The sequence below is a fragment of the Anser cygnoides genome, chromosome 5 (genome assembly GCF_040182565.1).
Source record: "Anser cygnoides isolate HZ-2024a breed goose chromosome 5, Taihu_goose_T2T_genome, whole genome shotgun sequence".
NCBI classification, from domain to species: Eukaryota; Metazoa; Chordata; class Aves; order Anseriformes; family Anatidae; genus Anser; species Anser cygnoides.
The window spans coordinates 3,075,103-3,091,342 of record NC_089877.1 but is presented as its reverse complement, the minus strand read 5'-3'; the positions used below and the strand labels follow the sequence as shown (position 1 = coordinate 3,091,342).

The following is a 16,240-nucleotide window of genomic DNA, read 5'->3' as shown; positions in this document are numbered from 1 at the left end:
TATTAATGTGTTGCCAAGCAAAAGGTTTCTGTAGGAGAACAAGAATGACAGGGGAAAATACCTGCCAATATTTGACTGAAAATCACAAGTTTGTTCCACATAGGAACATGTAGGATGCAAGTTTTATTCAACTACAGGATTTTTTTTTGTTAATAGCTTTAATAAAGGGGGAGGTTAAAAGTGCGAGGGTTTTGTTAAGCTGTTCATGCTTTTATACGTGCCATTTTTATTGGATTAGAAATACATCGTTACGGAAAATTTTAAACTGAAAGTTTTTGTTAATATTCCAACAGAAGAAGATATATAAAGATCAGATGGAATATATGTTGCAGAATCACGTGTTCCCTCTCTTCAGCAGTGAGCTGGGTTACATGAGAGCACGGGTAAGAAAGTGTAAGATTTATTGTTAAGATGTACTTTGTTCCATCTGAAGAGTTTAGGAATATTCTTTAAATTATTTTTACGTTTAACAAATTTACTTCTTTGTGTGCGTGTAATAAAATGGGTGCTTATTTCAGTGATTAGTATCAGTCGTTATGCATGACTATAAACAGCTTTTGTGTAATTTTATAGTGGCTGCAGAATTGTGTGCATAGTTTTCAGTCTGTGTCTGGTGGTATGGTCTATTTGTGTTTTGCATTTAGACTATACTGCTCACACGAAACCTGTGGCCAAAGATGAACTTGAGATCATAGTACTGGTCTAGTGATGTCTGAAAGACAAGCCTCCCACTGGCCAGCCTCCATATTCTCAAACATATTCATCTGAAAAGTTTTACACTATCTTCTTATTCAATGTTAGTTGTACTTCACATTTAATATTTTGTGTAGGTTACTGGTATCAGTTGATAATCCTGCTTGTAGTTTTATAACACTGGATTTATTTGTTATCTTTTTTCAGGCTTGTTGGGTTCTTCATTATTTTTGTGAAGTCAAATTTAAGAGTGACCAGAATCTCCAGACAGCCTTAGAACTCACAAGACGGTGTCTGATAGATGATAGGGAAATGCCTGTGAAAGTGGAAGCTGCAATAGCACTTCAAGTTCTGATCAGTAATCAAGAGAAAGGTAACCCTTTTTTCTTAAAGCTATGTCAAACTTACTGAAGATGTTTTTTCTTTGAAAGATATGTTTTCTTTAGAAAATGCATACCACTTCATTGCGTTAATGGAATAAGCATTAAATTTACTATGTTCACGGAGACATCTGTTCTTCCCTGATGTTAATTTACTTGCAAGTATAATTTGTAATCGCTTTCTGTATTTTTCTGTAGCTGGCAGGAATTTCTGTAAAAATATCACATTTCCAAGGCTCTGAGTATAATTAATCTGTGACTTCATGATACAACACGTCCAGTTTAGTAGTTCCTAATGATTGAGTCAGAGATACAGTGGCAATATGAGCATATCTGTCTCAACATGAAAGAACGTATGCTAAAATTGTTATATATAAAAAAAAAATTAATCTTTGTTTTGGCAGGCCTTACATTGCTTAATATTCCTGAAGCTGTCATAAAAGTCACTAAGCAAACAAATTCTATATCAAATACTTCGGCTAATTTGACAGAAATGCTTATGTACCCCTTTCTGATCAAGTAAAACATGCATTGATTAAGTGATCTTGTGTTCCATAGATAAAGACTGGAACTATGGCCTTTGTAGTTCAGTTGTGATCCTCTTGGAATACCTTTTTATTGGGGGGGGGGGGAGGGGAAGATCTAAATGTTAATATTGTACTATGATTTTTATCATTCATGTTTTTGGCACGTTCATGCCAAAATGATAAATATTAATAGTATGTATTGGCATACTAATACTAGGGTTCTGTAAGAGTGATGCTAATTTCCACTTATTTTACAGCTAAAGAATATATTACTCCATTCATTAGACCTGTAATGCAAGCTTTACTTCATATTATAAGAGAGACTGAAAATGATGATCTTACCAATGTGATTCAAAAGATGATCTGTGAATATAGTGAAGAAGTTACTCCAATTGCAGTAGAAATGACACAGCATTTGGTAAGACTTTCTGGTTATTTTGGAAGTTGTTTAATATATGGGAGAGTGGTATTTAAAATGAAGGTAGTTGATGATCAGTCAATAACTACTGCTATTCCAGTCTGCTCAAGAGCATTAATACAAGTAATTTTCTTCTACATTGATAATGTTTTTCTCAAAAGTGGCTTCATAACGTGGACCAAATGGAGGTTTCTAAGAATGATTATAGAAATGTTTTAGCAATCCATATCCACATTTACTCCTGATAGTGTTAATGAATTTTGGTAACATATTTCAGGTAGCTTCTACAGTGTAACTTGATTTTCTTTTTTAAAATGGGAAATTAAAGAGTAGGACTTCAAATAGATTTTTTTTAAATTAAATTTGTGAAAATAATGTTATGTTGTATGTAGTGTAAATGCAAAGTTGAATCTGCGGGTAGCTTATTTGTAGGAGAAATTGAGCTTGAATGGCCATATGTAGCAAGTTGCACTAATGACATCAAAAGTGGGATTCAGCTCAGTGCTAACATATTAAAGGCCCTTAGTGTGGAGTTAAAACTGAATTGCTTGCGTGTCCTCTCTGGGAATGCCTGCAAAGTATTCCACTCCAGTTCAGCTACCAGTTAAATCTTGTCTCAAGAGAAACTTACTCATGCAGATGTGTTCTTGTTCATGAAAAGTAACATCACTTTATTCATGAATGGATAAATGATGGCAGTTCAACTGGCTTAATTTTCAAATTTAATCAGTTGTGAAAGCAAACTGAATAGAGCAGTCACTTCAGTATTTTCTTAGCAGAACTACTCCTTAATTTAATCATGTAGAATGCCAAATTGTTCATTTCCAAGCACGTCCTCAATGAATGACATTTATGGGTGGTTTTGTTTTATTACGTGCAGGCAATGACGTTTAACCAGGTGATCCAGACTGGACCAGATGAAGAGGGCAGTGATGACAAAGCAGTGACAGCAATGGGAATCTTGAATACTATTGATACACTTCTTAGTGTAGTTGAAGATCACAAGGAAGTAAGTATGAATTAGTCATATGCATTGTGTAAGACACTGAAAAGTCTTCTGTAGTTCCTGCATACCTGTTGTTATTAGCTGGAAAACTGTCTGCAGCCGAAAATTTCTTGAAACACAAACCAGTGAAGTGCTTACGATGCCATGAAGTTGTAACAGATTGGATCATGTTTCTGGCACGTAGTAATAGATCATAAATGTTGCCGCAGTATTTCCTGTAGGAATCCAGGGTCTTGTTAGAATAGGTGGAAGATATTTTTCATCAGCTTGTTGCTGGTAGATGGAACTCAATTCATCTGGGAAAAAAAAGACAACATGATTCAATAACATCTACCCTTCAAAGAAAACGGATAAAATTTCAGTTAGCTTTGAACATTGACTCTACTCCATTAGTTTGCTCTCTTCAAAAAAGTCAATATCTGTAAATACATCTGTTGTGGCTATGCTAAATGATAGTTTTATTTACCTGTCTGATCTATACTGTAGATTTTCCAGGGTGATGAAAACTTGTGTTATTTCATCTTGTGTTACTTTTGTTGTACTGAATGGACTTACAGCTGGAATACAGCTTGTTCAAAATATACTGCTGCCAATTCTTTTTGACAAAATCAGCTACTGTATTGATAAATATACTGCAGATTTTTTTTAGTGACTAAGCAGTTCAGTAGTAAGTTGTACTCTCAGTGCTCTGAGGCTTTACTAAGGAAGCAGTATGAATTCTGCATGCTCAGGGTCACAATCCAGTGTTGCCATGCAATAAACCAAGGCCAGATTTGCTTATTGACTGGTTTGCTAAAGCTGTCTAGCAAGTATGTACTTGTTTTTGTTGGCAAATTCATGCCATCTAAATGGGAAGCTTATCTAGCAATATGCTAGCCCAGGGGAATTTAAATGTTGATCAGTAAATACTTATATTTAGAGACAACTCACACAGGATGACCAAATCGTGTTCTGCATAGCTTAGACCAGAAACTCAACCCTTATTGTCTCTATGCAAGTGAGTGCCCTAAATGTCAGGTTACTGACATTTTGTTAGCTGTTCCATAGACTGATAAATACGTGTTGGGAAACAGTGTCCAAATCTGTAGGCCAGCCCTGAAGTTCATAAGGTATTCAGCTAATCAGCCCAAGTTAGTTTAGGGGTTCTTCTGAAATCTCACTGTTCTGGAACAGCAAATGACTTTGTGTAACTTCCATTATTTCCCTTTTTGATGTATACGTGTACTTTCTCTGTTTTAATGGGACTGAAGTATTGCAGTTACTGTTAGGCTTCTTGTAAAGGATACCCTGTAATGAGATTCTTCCAGTATTCAAAGAGTATTCCAAAAATACCTCACATTAAAAGCTATCTTAAAAATTCTTATCTAAGAGTACAGTTGTAATACATTGTGCTCTAAAGTGTAATAAGTTTTTGAATTGTTCTAGACTATATTCTCTAAAGAGAAACAACTTTGAATAATTTTATTCAAAATGTGTTTAATTTCAACTCCAAAGTCTTGAAAACAGTCATAATTCTCTTTTTTTAGATTACTCAACAGCTGGAAGGGATCTGTTTGCAAGTGATTGGAACAGTTTTGCAGCAGCATGTATTAGGTATGTGCACTTTTGTTGGCTTAAGTTTTTAAGTGTATTGGATTGGCATTAAATTTACCTACGTTCTGTTTGTTTTAGAGTTCTATGAAGAGATTTTTTCCTTGGCTCATAGTCTGACATGTCAACAAGTTTCTGCACAAATGTGGCAGCTTCTTCCTCTTGTTTTTGAAGTCTTTCAGCAGGATGGCTTTGATTATTTTACTGGTAAGTAATACAGATCAGAAAGCCAAATAGTTTCATATATGTGATGTCAAGCATAAAGTGAATTACATCTTAATTGAAATGTTTAGGAGAACAATGGAGTGAGTTACGTTTCCAGTATTTTATTTTGCTGTTGAAGCAGACTTGTTTTACTCAGGCATCTAAGTATATGCTTATCTTGAAAAACATTAGGCAAGAACTGTGATTAACTTAGTATAGGTTTCAGTAAAACATGGAAACAGTAACTATGATTATTCTTCTTTTAATACAGACATGATGCCTCTCTTACATAATTATGTTACTGTTGATACGGATACACTTTTGTCAGACACAAAATACCTTGAAATGATCTACAGTATGTGCAAGAAGGTAAGCAGATAACTTTGCGATCACAAAACCTGTAATATCTAAAGCAATATATTGTTAAACCGGGTACCTTTTTCCACAACAGCAGACTGCAAAATGGATGAATTTGGATGTCTGCTCTTAAAGCATTATGCTATTTAGCATCTTTAGTGAATCCACAAATTACGAAGCTATAGCAGAAAAACCTAAAGCAGTTCCATCAAATGAATAAATGCTTTTCCTAAAAGTATAAAAGAAAAGGTAAACAACAAAAGCAGATTAAACAACCCATTTTTTTGTGCATCTGTATTTTGTGTAATACATTTTGAGCATATAGATATGCAAAATGTATACTTACTGCAAAGGGTAGATACTTTCTTTAATCTGAGGTTTCTAACCTCACTATAGCTATGATACCACATACAATACATTTGCTAAACCTATTAACTAAAACAAGTAGAGATGGAAAGTAAGTGGATAGGAACAGAAATCTGTTTTTCCCAAGTTTATGCCAGATCAGTGACTATAGCTGAGAGCGGAATGCAGTTCAGATTCTTGCCAGCTCTTATTTGAAAACAAGTTGTAACCGGGCTGATTAGGTTGACTGTAAATACTTGAACTTTTTAATATATGCAAAAAGAAAATTAGCCGGTTACAGCCTCTGTGATTAGTGTATTATTAGGTGGGCACAGTGAATCTTTGACTTAGAAGTTCTAGGTATTGCATGGTCTCCCACTGGATATCCCAATTGTTTAATAAAAGCAATTTATTTTACAAAATTCAACACATGAATGCTTAAGGAAACCGAACTTCGCAAATGGAAATTAAGCTTTTGGAAATGGCAGCTAATACTTCATACAGTTACTGTTTTAAGATCTGTGCCCATGGTCATTTCATATTCATACAGATAAACTAGTTCCAGCTGCATTCAGCACTGTTTTATTCTCCGTGGTTCTAATACTGATCCATAGCTGTAAATTTGGTGTCTCCGCTGATGGAAGTTTATTCTAGCATTGTAATAGAGTGGGTAAACTTGCATCAGCTTTGCAAAGCAGCATATCAAAAATGTCTTGAAAGGCTGTCATCAAAAATAATTATTTTTCAGGTCCTTACAGGAGTTGCTGGGGAAGATGCAGAATGTCATGCAGCAAAACTGTTAGAAGTGATTATTCTTCAGTGTAAAGGGCGTGGCATTGATCAGGTTGGTAATAGCTTTGGTTCTTGTAACTTAATATTAAAAATATTTTGTTCTCAAATATGAATTGATTAACTCTAGGATGAGAAGTTATGAGAAGTTTTTTTAGGGCGACAAATGATCCTGTCTTCTACTTCAGTGTCACAAGTCCTACTGTGCAGTTAACAGCACTAAAGAAGTAGTTATTGCACAGTTCATGTCCAGGATTTAGGATGCTGCAAAACGCAATGTGAAGTGTTTTCATGAATCTGGAAGAGTACTGTTTTAGGACAATCTTAGCTAAAAGTTGTTTAATTTTATTCTAAGGTAATAATAGTGAATATTGATGTTTTTTCCATCTTTCAAGTTAATAGCCTTGAAATAAGAATGAAAATGCAATTCCTAGAATCCCAGTTAACGTCATAGAGGAGCCAGGAATTTCGTTAAATGCATATGGAAGTTGGAAACTGTTATAATAGCTATCTAAATATTTTTGCATGCTTTCTTACTACTTATGGACTTTGCCCTTGAAGTTACAATTTGAATTTATTTGAAAGAAAAAAAATATCTGTAGAAAGGGTTTTTTTGTGTGTGTCATTTCTGAAGAGAATACTACTTTGAATAGCTGTTTTCTTGGAGTATTGCTAATATCTCTTGAATCTCTTGACTTTGTGAATGTTATTTTTCTGGACTTAAAAGTATACGTATCTTCCTCAGTTCTTTATTTTTAAAAGATAAGACAAAGGAACTAGGAATTATGTCTACTGTCCACTATGTCACACAACTCATGTGCTCAGAGTAGAGATGAAATCTTTTCACCTTTATATTTCATCTTTGTGTATGACTTCTGCTGGCAATTAAAAATTATACACATTTTATGTCCTCTGTATTTATGCACCAGCCTGTTTTTAAGCCATTTCTCAACTGGAGTGTGAAATACAGAACTATAAAATTTATTTTTGATTACTAAGCTTGTAATGGTTCTCACTCTTCAGTGCATACCCTTATTTGTGGAAGCTGCTTTAGAGAGATTGACCAGAGAAGTGAAAACAAGTGAACTGCGAACAATGTGCCTCCAGGTTGCCATAGCTGCTTTGTATTACAATCCTCATCTATTATTAAATACATTGGAAAATCTTCGTTTTCCCAATAATGTGGAGCCTGTCACTAATCACTTCATAACACAGTGGCTTAATGATGTAGACTGTTTCTTGGGGTAAGTGTTCCTAATTTTGAAGATTTTTCACTGCGATAAACCTCTATATTACCTGCTTCTAAATCATAATGGAATTTGTAATTCTTGTACTGTTTTGTTTTATAGACTTCACGATAGAAAGATGTGTGTGCTTGGCTTGTGTGCTCTTATTGATCTGGAGCAAATACCACAGGTTTTAAATCAAGTTGCTGGCCAGATCCTGCCAGCTTTTATCCTTTTATTTAATGGATTGAAAAGAGCATACGCTTGTCATGCAGAGCATGAAAATGACAGCGATGATGATGACGAAGCTGAAGATGATGAGGAAACAGGTATGGAAACTGAAGAACTGTTACATTCTGTTTTTCATGATTCCTGGTGGAGATGCTGAGTTCCTTTGTGGAATTCTTCAGAGTTCCGTAACTTAAAAAAACAAAGCTGTGGTACAACACTAGATCTTCTAACACCTTCCAAGTTTATCTGCCTTACTTTCCATTCCCTCTAAAAAGCTGATTTCCTAGATGCAGTCTCCTCAAAGTCATGTCAGGCTAGCTTTTGTGTGGTTGCTGTCATTGCAGAAAGGAGTTATTGCTGGTGCTTGTTTCCCTTTTGAGTGAGGGATTAGAGTCAGTAGGAGTTTCTTTCTGCTCCATTGTACAGTTAAAAAATCTCCCATGAGCTGCTGGGGTTCTAGGTGTATATCGAACTGTCTGAACTACACTGTTATCGGTTCTACTGCCTGTTTTAGATAAGCCATCTTCCTGAAGATTGTTTTTAACTATTCTTGAGATTAACTTTGTATGTGATATTTAACTCAGAGGAACTGGGGAGTGATGAAGATGACATCGATGAAGATGGTCAAGAATATCTAGAAATTCTAGCAAAACAGGCAGGTGAAGATGGAGATGATGAAGACTGGGAAGAAGATGATGCTGAAGAGACTGCTTTGGAAGGCTATTCCACAATTATTGATGATGAAGACAACCCTGTTGATGAATATCAAATATTTAAAACAATTTTTCAGAGTAAGTATCTTTATTTCCTTTCTTGGACAAAAAGTTAAAATATAACTTTTTTTAGTCTATGGCATTGTAAACCAGAAGTCATTGAAAGCTTCTAACAGGTTTCCAGTACGTGGTTTGAATAAGTCCTTTCTTTGAAAAGGGGAAGAGCAACACCATTATTACTTTCAGGGCAAAGAGAGATTATTCTTGAATGAACTTAATGGCAAAAGTGAAGAGGTTAAAGATTGTATTAGTGTTTTTGAATATCTTTAATTATGTAACCCTAACAGAATTGATCAGAATATTATTTTGATTAAAATAGCAGTGAATGTTAATAAGCTTTGAGTTACAGAACATTTTAATGAGCATATTCCTGTTGTTTGTTTTCTTTCTCTTGCAGCAATTCAGAATCGTAACCCTGTGTGGTATCAAGCTTTGACACAGGGTCTTAATGAAGAACAAAGAAAACAATTGCAGGATATAGCAACTCTGGCAGATCAGAGGCGGGCAGCACATGGTATTTTTTCTCCTTTATTCCATTAAGTACTACTTTTGCTGTTTGAATGCTGTTTATGTGCTCAAGAAGCCTGTAATTCAAACCTAATACTGTTTTCATAAAACAGTACTGTTTTACAGTCCAGAGATGTTCAAAATCTCTTAATGATTATCAGGTCACAAAGCCTCCATACAAAGATTGTATGGTATACCACAGGTGTAAGGAACAGTAGAAAGTTCTTAATGAAGTGACCAGGTAAATAAAAGCATGTTTGTTATAGTAGTGTGGATGTGAAAACTAATCATTTGGACCTGCAGGTGGATGAACTGTAGGTATAGCAACAGGCAAACAAGTGAATGCGGCTGGTAAATTATTTCCTCATGTGACCTAGTCCAGCTGGGATAGCTAGTGATTCTGTCGGTGGGGAAAATACCATCTTAGAAAGTAGTATCCATCTATAAAGCTACATCATTAAGCATACTAAATATTTCAGATTACTATTTTGCAGTGGAGATAAGTGATCTGTCCGGCTTCATATCCTGCATTTTATTGAGCAGTTACTACAAGATGCTTCAACTGAGAAGTTCAGAAAGCTGTAAAAGATTAGTATTAAGAATGAAGTCATTTTATAGTTTTTGTCATAGAACAGCCAAAATTATTTCACAAAGCTTAAATGTCTGGAATCATCCACTCCTAATGGATATAAAATCCAGTCTCACTGTGACACCTGTCAAGCACTAGGCATTGTACTGATGAGATTATATACAACTTGTGCATTTTCTGAAAATGATGGTTTTTTTTGTTTTGTTTTGATCTGCTTATTCACAGAGTGAATTAGGTTCAGATTGTGAAGTTTAAATTAATTTCAATTAAGGAGCTAGTTCCTTACAGGAAATTCTTGTGTACTATCAGGGCATATTGGTCTCCAGTCTGCCTACCTGACAGGGACACATTGTATTAGAAGGATCTGTCATTAATGTAGCTAACAAGAATTTCCATGTGCAAAACAATTTTTGTCTGCTGTACATAAAGGGACTAAGAGTGAACAAAGCTGTTTCCCCAGGTTTTGTTCCCTTCCCTGTCCCTCATGAGCCATGGCAACTTTCTTCTGGCCTGTTTCCAATGAAACAGAGTCCAAAAGCAGATCCTCTAGACAGTGAACTGTCCTGTTGTCCCATAAACAGTGCAATTGCAAATATTTTGAGGTAGAAGAAGAGTCTTGGACTTGAAAGATGTTAACAAGCTTTATCTTAAGCTGAAAATAATGCAGCCCTTTTGTATTATCTAGATTGTAGTAAAGGTAGACAGAAATGCATGTTTGTCTGCTTTTTACCATTCCACTTTTGAGTTGTCTATTTATTATTTATATGTATTTAAAAACACAACCAGACAAACAAAAAACCCAACCAGTTTTACAGTTATCTTTGAAGGATGTAACGTAGAGATAAAATGTCTCTCCTATATATGGGGATGTATATGCAAAGCTCAGATGTCTAAAGGTCTTAGAGTTCAGTTGAAAATGAAAAGTGTACAACTTGGTAGTTTCTCTCAGAACTAGGCTTATATACGGTCTGGTAACCTGAACTATTAATTACCTGCTTGAGTATGGGGGAAAATGTATTCTGAAGTGACTGATTCAGGTGCTTTGGTGGATATTTCTGCTTATATCGTGGAGTTGACCTAGGAACACTAAAAATTGAGCTGATATCTGTGCACTACTTTTTTTATACATGTGATCAGTTACTGATTTGATGTAAAAGTCTATTTTTAATCAGAAAGAATTGGGCATCTGTTAGCAATTTTAGAAATCCAGCACTCATTCAGGTCTTGTTTCTGAAACAAGATATATAAATACTCATTCCCAAAAACTCGTGTGCTTCTTTTAAGTATAAATTTCATTTAAATAGAACTATAACAATTGTGAGAAACTAAAACAAATAAATAAATGAGTCCATCTGTTTTTGAGGCTTGGCACATTTACACTGTAGGCACCAATTAATTTCTTGGGTAACCCCCAGTTTAAGCCTACATCTCTGAGAGAATTAGAATGGTCAATCATGTCTTCCCCCCATGCACATGCACTAAAATATTTTCCTTATGTCTTTGTTTTTTTTTTTTTTTTTTTAGAATCCAAAATGATTGAAAAGCATGGAGGATACAAATTCAATGCTCCAGTTGTGCCAACTTCATTTAATTTTGGAGGCCCTGCCCCAGGAATGAATTGAATTCTCACTTTTCCTGCTACTGTGTGATTGTAGTGAAGAGCTTGTGTTCCTCCCAATAGTGGTTCCAGAATTGGTTCATGTTATCTACAGCTCACTCTAAACTAATTGATAAATAGATTGGACAAGAGCCCCAGAAGTGGGACCTGATCATGCAACCTAATACTGGAAAAGCAAACCAGAGGTTTCTTTGAAGATAGGAAGAATCTGAATTTAAAGCTTCAAATGACACTTTGGAAATCGGAAATCAAGAGGGGATGTCATGAAGGCAGCTTTTCTTTTTCTGAGGAAAAAAAAAATAAGCATGGGCTGCAGGACTACTTAAAATGTCTCATTTACAGTACAAGCTAGAAGGCAGAGTTAATTTTTACAACTGTGGCAGTATGAGTATTTGCCCAATTTCCCTTTTCTCCCTTCCCATTGGGTGTCTATTCTTTTAATGTAAATAATAAGATAAGGTAATCGGATAGCCTTACTTAATCTTCATCATTTCCATTTATCAAGATTGTTCATATGTAGAATATTGGACACTTAATGTAGCACTACGTAACTGATAAATCTGTAAATGAATTAGCACTTTCATATTGAAACAAGCCTGCTAGCCTATGTACAAAAATAGCAAAATGTTTGCTGTTTATAAAAAAAAATAAAAATAAAAAATAAGGGATGTATTGAGGGAAATAATTTCAAGTTATTAATTTAAAATGAACTAGCAGTTTTGTACCTGGTGACTTTGTGGTGCAGTCACCTCTGGTTGTGACTTGAATTCGGTTATGTAAAAAGGGGTTAGTGATATTTCATTGCTGCTAAAAAAAAAATAGCAACACCCTCTGTGTCCTTTGTTTTTCTTAAAGATCTCACTGTTGAAGTTGAAATTTGGATACAAATGTTTATTGTAAGCACTGAGAAAAAGTTACCTTCTCTGAAGCATGTAAATTAGATGTGAAGTTCTGCTCTTAAATGAGTTGGTTGAAGTGTGTGGATGAAACATCTATATATGCAATCTATTAAAAAATAGTAATTTGGCTAACCTGGGTTTTGATCTATGAATGCAATTTTTCCCCCTAATTTTGCAAAACATTTTTTCCAGCATGTGGTAGTGCAAGTGCACTACTCGTGCATTTCATTGACCCTCTTTTTGCACTCCCAGCATTAGTGTGCTATTGTCTGCCTGATCCAGACAGTGTATTTGAAGTTTTGCCAATCTTCCATTTTTGAAGCCACAATTTTCTTCCTTCAAAGTTGCTATAGTAACTGGTATTTTAGCTAGAGAGGCAAAATACAGTTCCCTCTGGGACCACTATCAAAACCACTGTATGAAGAAGCCAGCAGGGAGATGCTGTGAATGGGTTGGCTTAAATGCCCCCTTTTCTTTTCTTAAAGCGTAAATCCATAGGTCTTTGATCTTGCCTTGAGATCATTGGTGTCAGGTCTTTTAAATCAAATGTTTTTTTTTCTTTTGGCTGTTTTTATATAAAAATGTCACCTGCTGTTACAATTGATATTAAACAAGCTACCTTAATTTAATGTAAGCCTCCAAAATTTAAATACAGGTTAAAAATAAACTGAGTTTATATCTGTAAAAACGAAATGCACATATATATATTATGATACTCAAAATGCAGTCTTCAGAAAATTGGTTTGTGTGGTGTGTTTTTTTTCCAGCAGCAGAGTAGCACAAATTTGTGGTTTGGGGTTTCCTTGATGAGTTGACCAGCATGGTTCTCTGCCTTCCATTTCTTATGCAGCCACTAGTGCTTTGCTGGGCAGGTATGATGGCCTTTTCCGGTCGCTCTCTGGACTGCCTTTCTTAAGCAAGTAATGTTTTCCTGTGCACAGAGTGCTAACGTGAGAGACTGAGCCAGGACTATAATGCCACAGCCCTATTGCAATACCAAGGGATACTTTAAAGCAAATTGTGGACTTAAAAAAGGATGGATATTGCACCAGCTGTGAGAAAGCCTACAAAAGTTAAGTCTTGAATCCAAGTATCCATTGTAGTAGCGGTATGGGAACCACAGTAGTACTGTAGTACTTTCGAATTTTCAGCTGACTGGTCAAGTACATAAGCAGAACTGTTTTATATAAAATGTGTAACTCATGAACACATATAGGTGTACTCTGGCCTCAAGACTATGTCCAGACAAGGTTTTATTTTTGTAGAAAAAGGTGACAAACATAACTACAGCATGTGCTTTCCTGTGCATTCCTTGACCTTGAAAAACACCCAGTTTGACGTAAATCATTTCTGAACATCTGCTTGTTGGGTATCTGCTTATCTTGTTACACTTCCCCAAAACTGTAAGAGAACCTTTTTAGGACACCTGGCCTCATGGTAGAAGATAGGACACAGCAGCAGTGAGAACGCAGTACATACTAAGCAGATGGAGAAAAAAAAAGTGAAAATTACCAATTTAGTGCCATTGTTATTTCTGGAACAGTTATATTTTTCAAGTCAAGGGAGGAATTTTATCTTGGTGTGAGGAATACAGTCTTACTTCAAGGGTGCTTTTATGTGTCACTAGACTGGTTAGCAAGGAGCATCTTTTTTAAAAATGGATCTTAGAATTGCTTTCCTTTGCTCCAAGAAATGTATTTATATAAATTGCAAAACAATTTTGCATTGTTGTTGGTGGTGATAGTGCATTTTGTGATGCAATATATCAATTTCAGTGATGCACATGTCAAATTTAAAAACTGATCTTCCTCCTAGAACTTGCACTTATCCATTCCATTTTTCAAGGATAATGCAGCTCTAAAGGAAGAGCTGGAAGATTAAAGCCTTTGTTTTTTCTATTATGGAAGATCTCCTTGGATTAATAAACATCTAAAGCAAATCCTCATCTTCACTTATTTCAGTGTGGTGTTTTGAATGCAGCTGTATTCTGACAGTACTCGGGAGTCCTATTTAAGTTACTTAGCCCTAAGGTTTGTATCTTCCCCTCTCACACATTTCTTCAAGCAGAAATGTTAGGCAGAATCACAGTTCTTTTAACTGATTAAATACAAATGTCTTATGTATGTTGTTTTTTAAATGTTGACATGCTGGGTAAGTTTAATACCCTTCCTTCCTAAGCCATTATATTAAAAGAATTGTTTTGGTGCAGTACAGCAAAGTTCTGCTCAAATGTTGTGTAGCCTAATGCAAAATTCAAGCCTGGAATGGAATAATTTCAGAATACCAGAAATAAACATACAGGTAGTTTTAATTGTGCCTAGTAATCAGTACCTGGTAATAAGTTTTAAAGGTTAAGTTGTATTTTTTTAAAAGGAAATTTCTTCCCCTTGTGAGTATCAGTTTTTGAAAAGTAAAAACAAAGCTTCCTGGCACATTTTTGCATACTTTTGTCACGTTCCCTTTCAGTCCTTCCTCGTATGTACTTTCTCAGTCACTTATCATTTTCACTTCCTGTGCCTCAACTTGTCCCCTTTTAATTCCTTAGAGATACTGCTCAGAAACTGTAAGCAGTTTATACATAAGTAGTTTGGACTGTAGGCAGTTACACCCCAGTCAGGTGCTGTCTGTGTGTTCTTGTGGTGAACACACATACCATTGCATCCTCCTCTGGAGTTTCTGCAAATCAACTGATACTGAAGATTCCCAGCACCAAGGGCAGATTTACAGAATAGCACAGCTGAGGAATGGATTCCCAGTGGGTGCTTCGGGCTCCCAGCATGAAGGCTGTGTTTGCAGTATTGTTAGTGGTAGACCCCATGTTGTCTCTGTAGGGAATTTATCAGGTTTAACCAAGTTGAAATGAGGCTGGTTCAAAGTTTGTAGACTTTACGAGTTTTCCATAATTTGGGCTACTAATTACATTTTTGGTTTTGGTACGTTATCAATAGCATATTTTGAGTGGATAAACACTGCTTCTGAAAATCTATGCAGAAGTAGCATTTGGTTTATTTAAGTGTAGTTGTGAACAGCACTGCTGTTCTGCTCCATCAACTATTCAGGTTTTAACCTAAATTCAGTATTAAAGTGTATCAAAATTTGAGAAAAGATTGTAAGGTCCAAGGTTCAAAATATTATGCTGTTACAGATTCAAAAAACAAGAGTTTATAGTACCCTGATTCAATGTTTTCTTCTGTGTTTTCCATAGGGCCTTCTCTAGAAACAAGCACTTGAAAAAAGTTAGTTTGGTAACGTATACATGGATTATAAACTACTTTGCAATTACTATATAGCATATATAACTGATAGCATATATAACTGGTGTGGCATCAGTTTGCTTAATATTTTATAATTACTCATTCTCAGATGTTGATGCTGGAACAGTAAGTTAAGTCAAAGCATGGGACACACAGAGTTGCCAGAGAGTGAGAGGAGATGTAATAAGCCCTCAATGAATATAAAGTTGGTAAACCCAAACGAAAAGTTTTCTCTTAGGCATTTCACTGCTGCTATACCTCAAACATGTGGCTGCAATTTGTGTTTTGACTGTAAGTTTCCAATTAAGAAACTGGAAGGAAAACTTGAAGCTAAAGAAAGGAAAATGGCTTGTTTTAATTGTTCCTCAGTATTAGGACTGTTCTGGAATAAAATATTTTTGGCTGTTTGTATTATTTTAAGAACTACTGTGGAATTTCAGGTAGAAGACCTGAAATGCTCTTACACCTGTCACGTTCGGAAAGGTCCAGTACAGCTCTGCAGAACTGGGAGTTGTCCTGTCAACGCTGACAGCTCACGTTAACTATGTAATGTTTTCTGTGAGACAAATGTACTACAATCAGCACGCTACCCCCGGAGCTGCCGTTAAATTACTACATTTCTGTAGTAAAAACCCCGCCCGGCCCAACACCCTCGAGCGCAGCTTTATGACACAATCCTTCCCTGCAGGAGCTGGGCCCAACCGGCACCGGGCCACGAGGCGCCTGGCTGAGGGCGGGCGGCCTCCCGTCCCCCCGCAGCCCGCCCCGGCTCCCCTCAGGCTGCCGCCGCTCCGCAGGGGGCCGAGCCCCGCGCCCCCCTCCGGCCCTCCCGGC

At 36.0% G+C, this 16,240-nt stretch overlaps 1 protein-coding gene and 1 non-coding gene across 2 annotated transcripts in view; both read left to right on the top strand.

Moving 5' to 3' along the window:
* The window catches only part of IPO7 (importin 7), a 33,620-nt gene extending 21,336 nt beyond the window's left edge, over nt 1-12,284 (top strand). The window contains exons 13-25 of the mRNA XM_066997296.1: nt 294-383; nt 901-1,066; nt 1,858-2,018; nt 2,899-3,027; nt 4,551-4,617; nt 4,696-4,821; nt 5,090-5,187; nt 6,269-6,364; nt 7,333-7,553; nt 7,659-7,864; nt 8,351-8,557; nt 8,937-9,053; nt 11,160-12,284. Coding sequence (XP_066853397.1) covers nt 294-383; nt 901-1,066; nt 1,858-2,018; nt 2,899-3,027; nt 4,551-4,617; nt 4,696-4,821; nt 5,090-5,187; nt 6,269-6,364; nt 7,333-7,553; nt 7,659-7,864; nt 8,351-8,557; nt 8,937-9,053; nt 11,160-11,257 — 1,782 coding nt within the window. The 3' untranslated portion in view covers nt 11,258-12,284. The remainder of the gene's footprint in view (nt 1-293; nt 384-900; nt 1,067-1,857; nt 2,019-2,898; nt 3,028-4,550; nt 4,618-4,695; nt 4,822-5,089; nt 5,188-6,268; nt 6,365-7,332; nt 7,554-7,658; nt 7,865-8,350; nt 8,558-8,936; nt 9,054-11,159) is intronic.
* On the top strand, nt 579-760 carry LOC125183504 (small nucleolar RNA SNORA23). Its single transcript, XR_007165638.1, has one exon. It is a non-coding gene; the product is annotated as a small nucleolar RNA SNORA23 (small nucleolar RNA).
* Nucleotides 12,285-16,240: the final 3,956 nt, after the last annotated feature.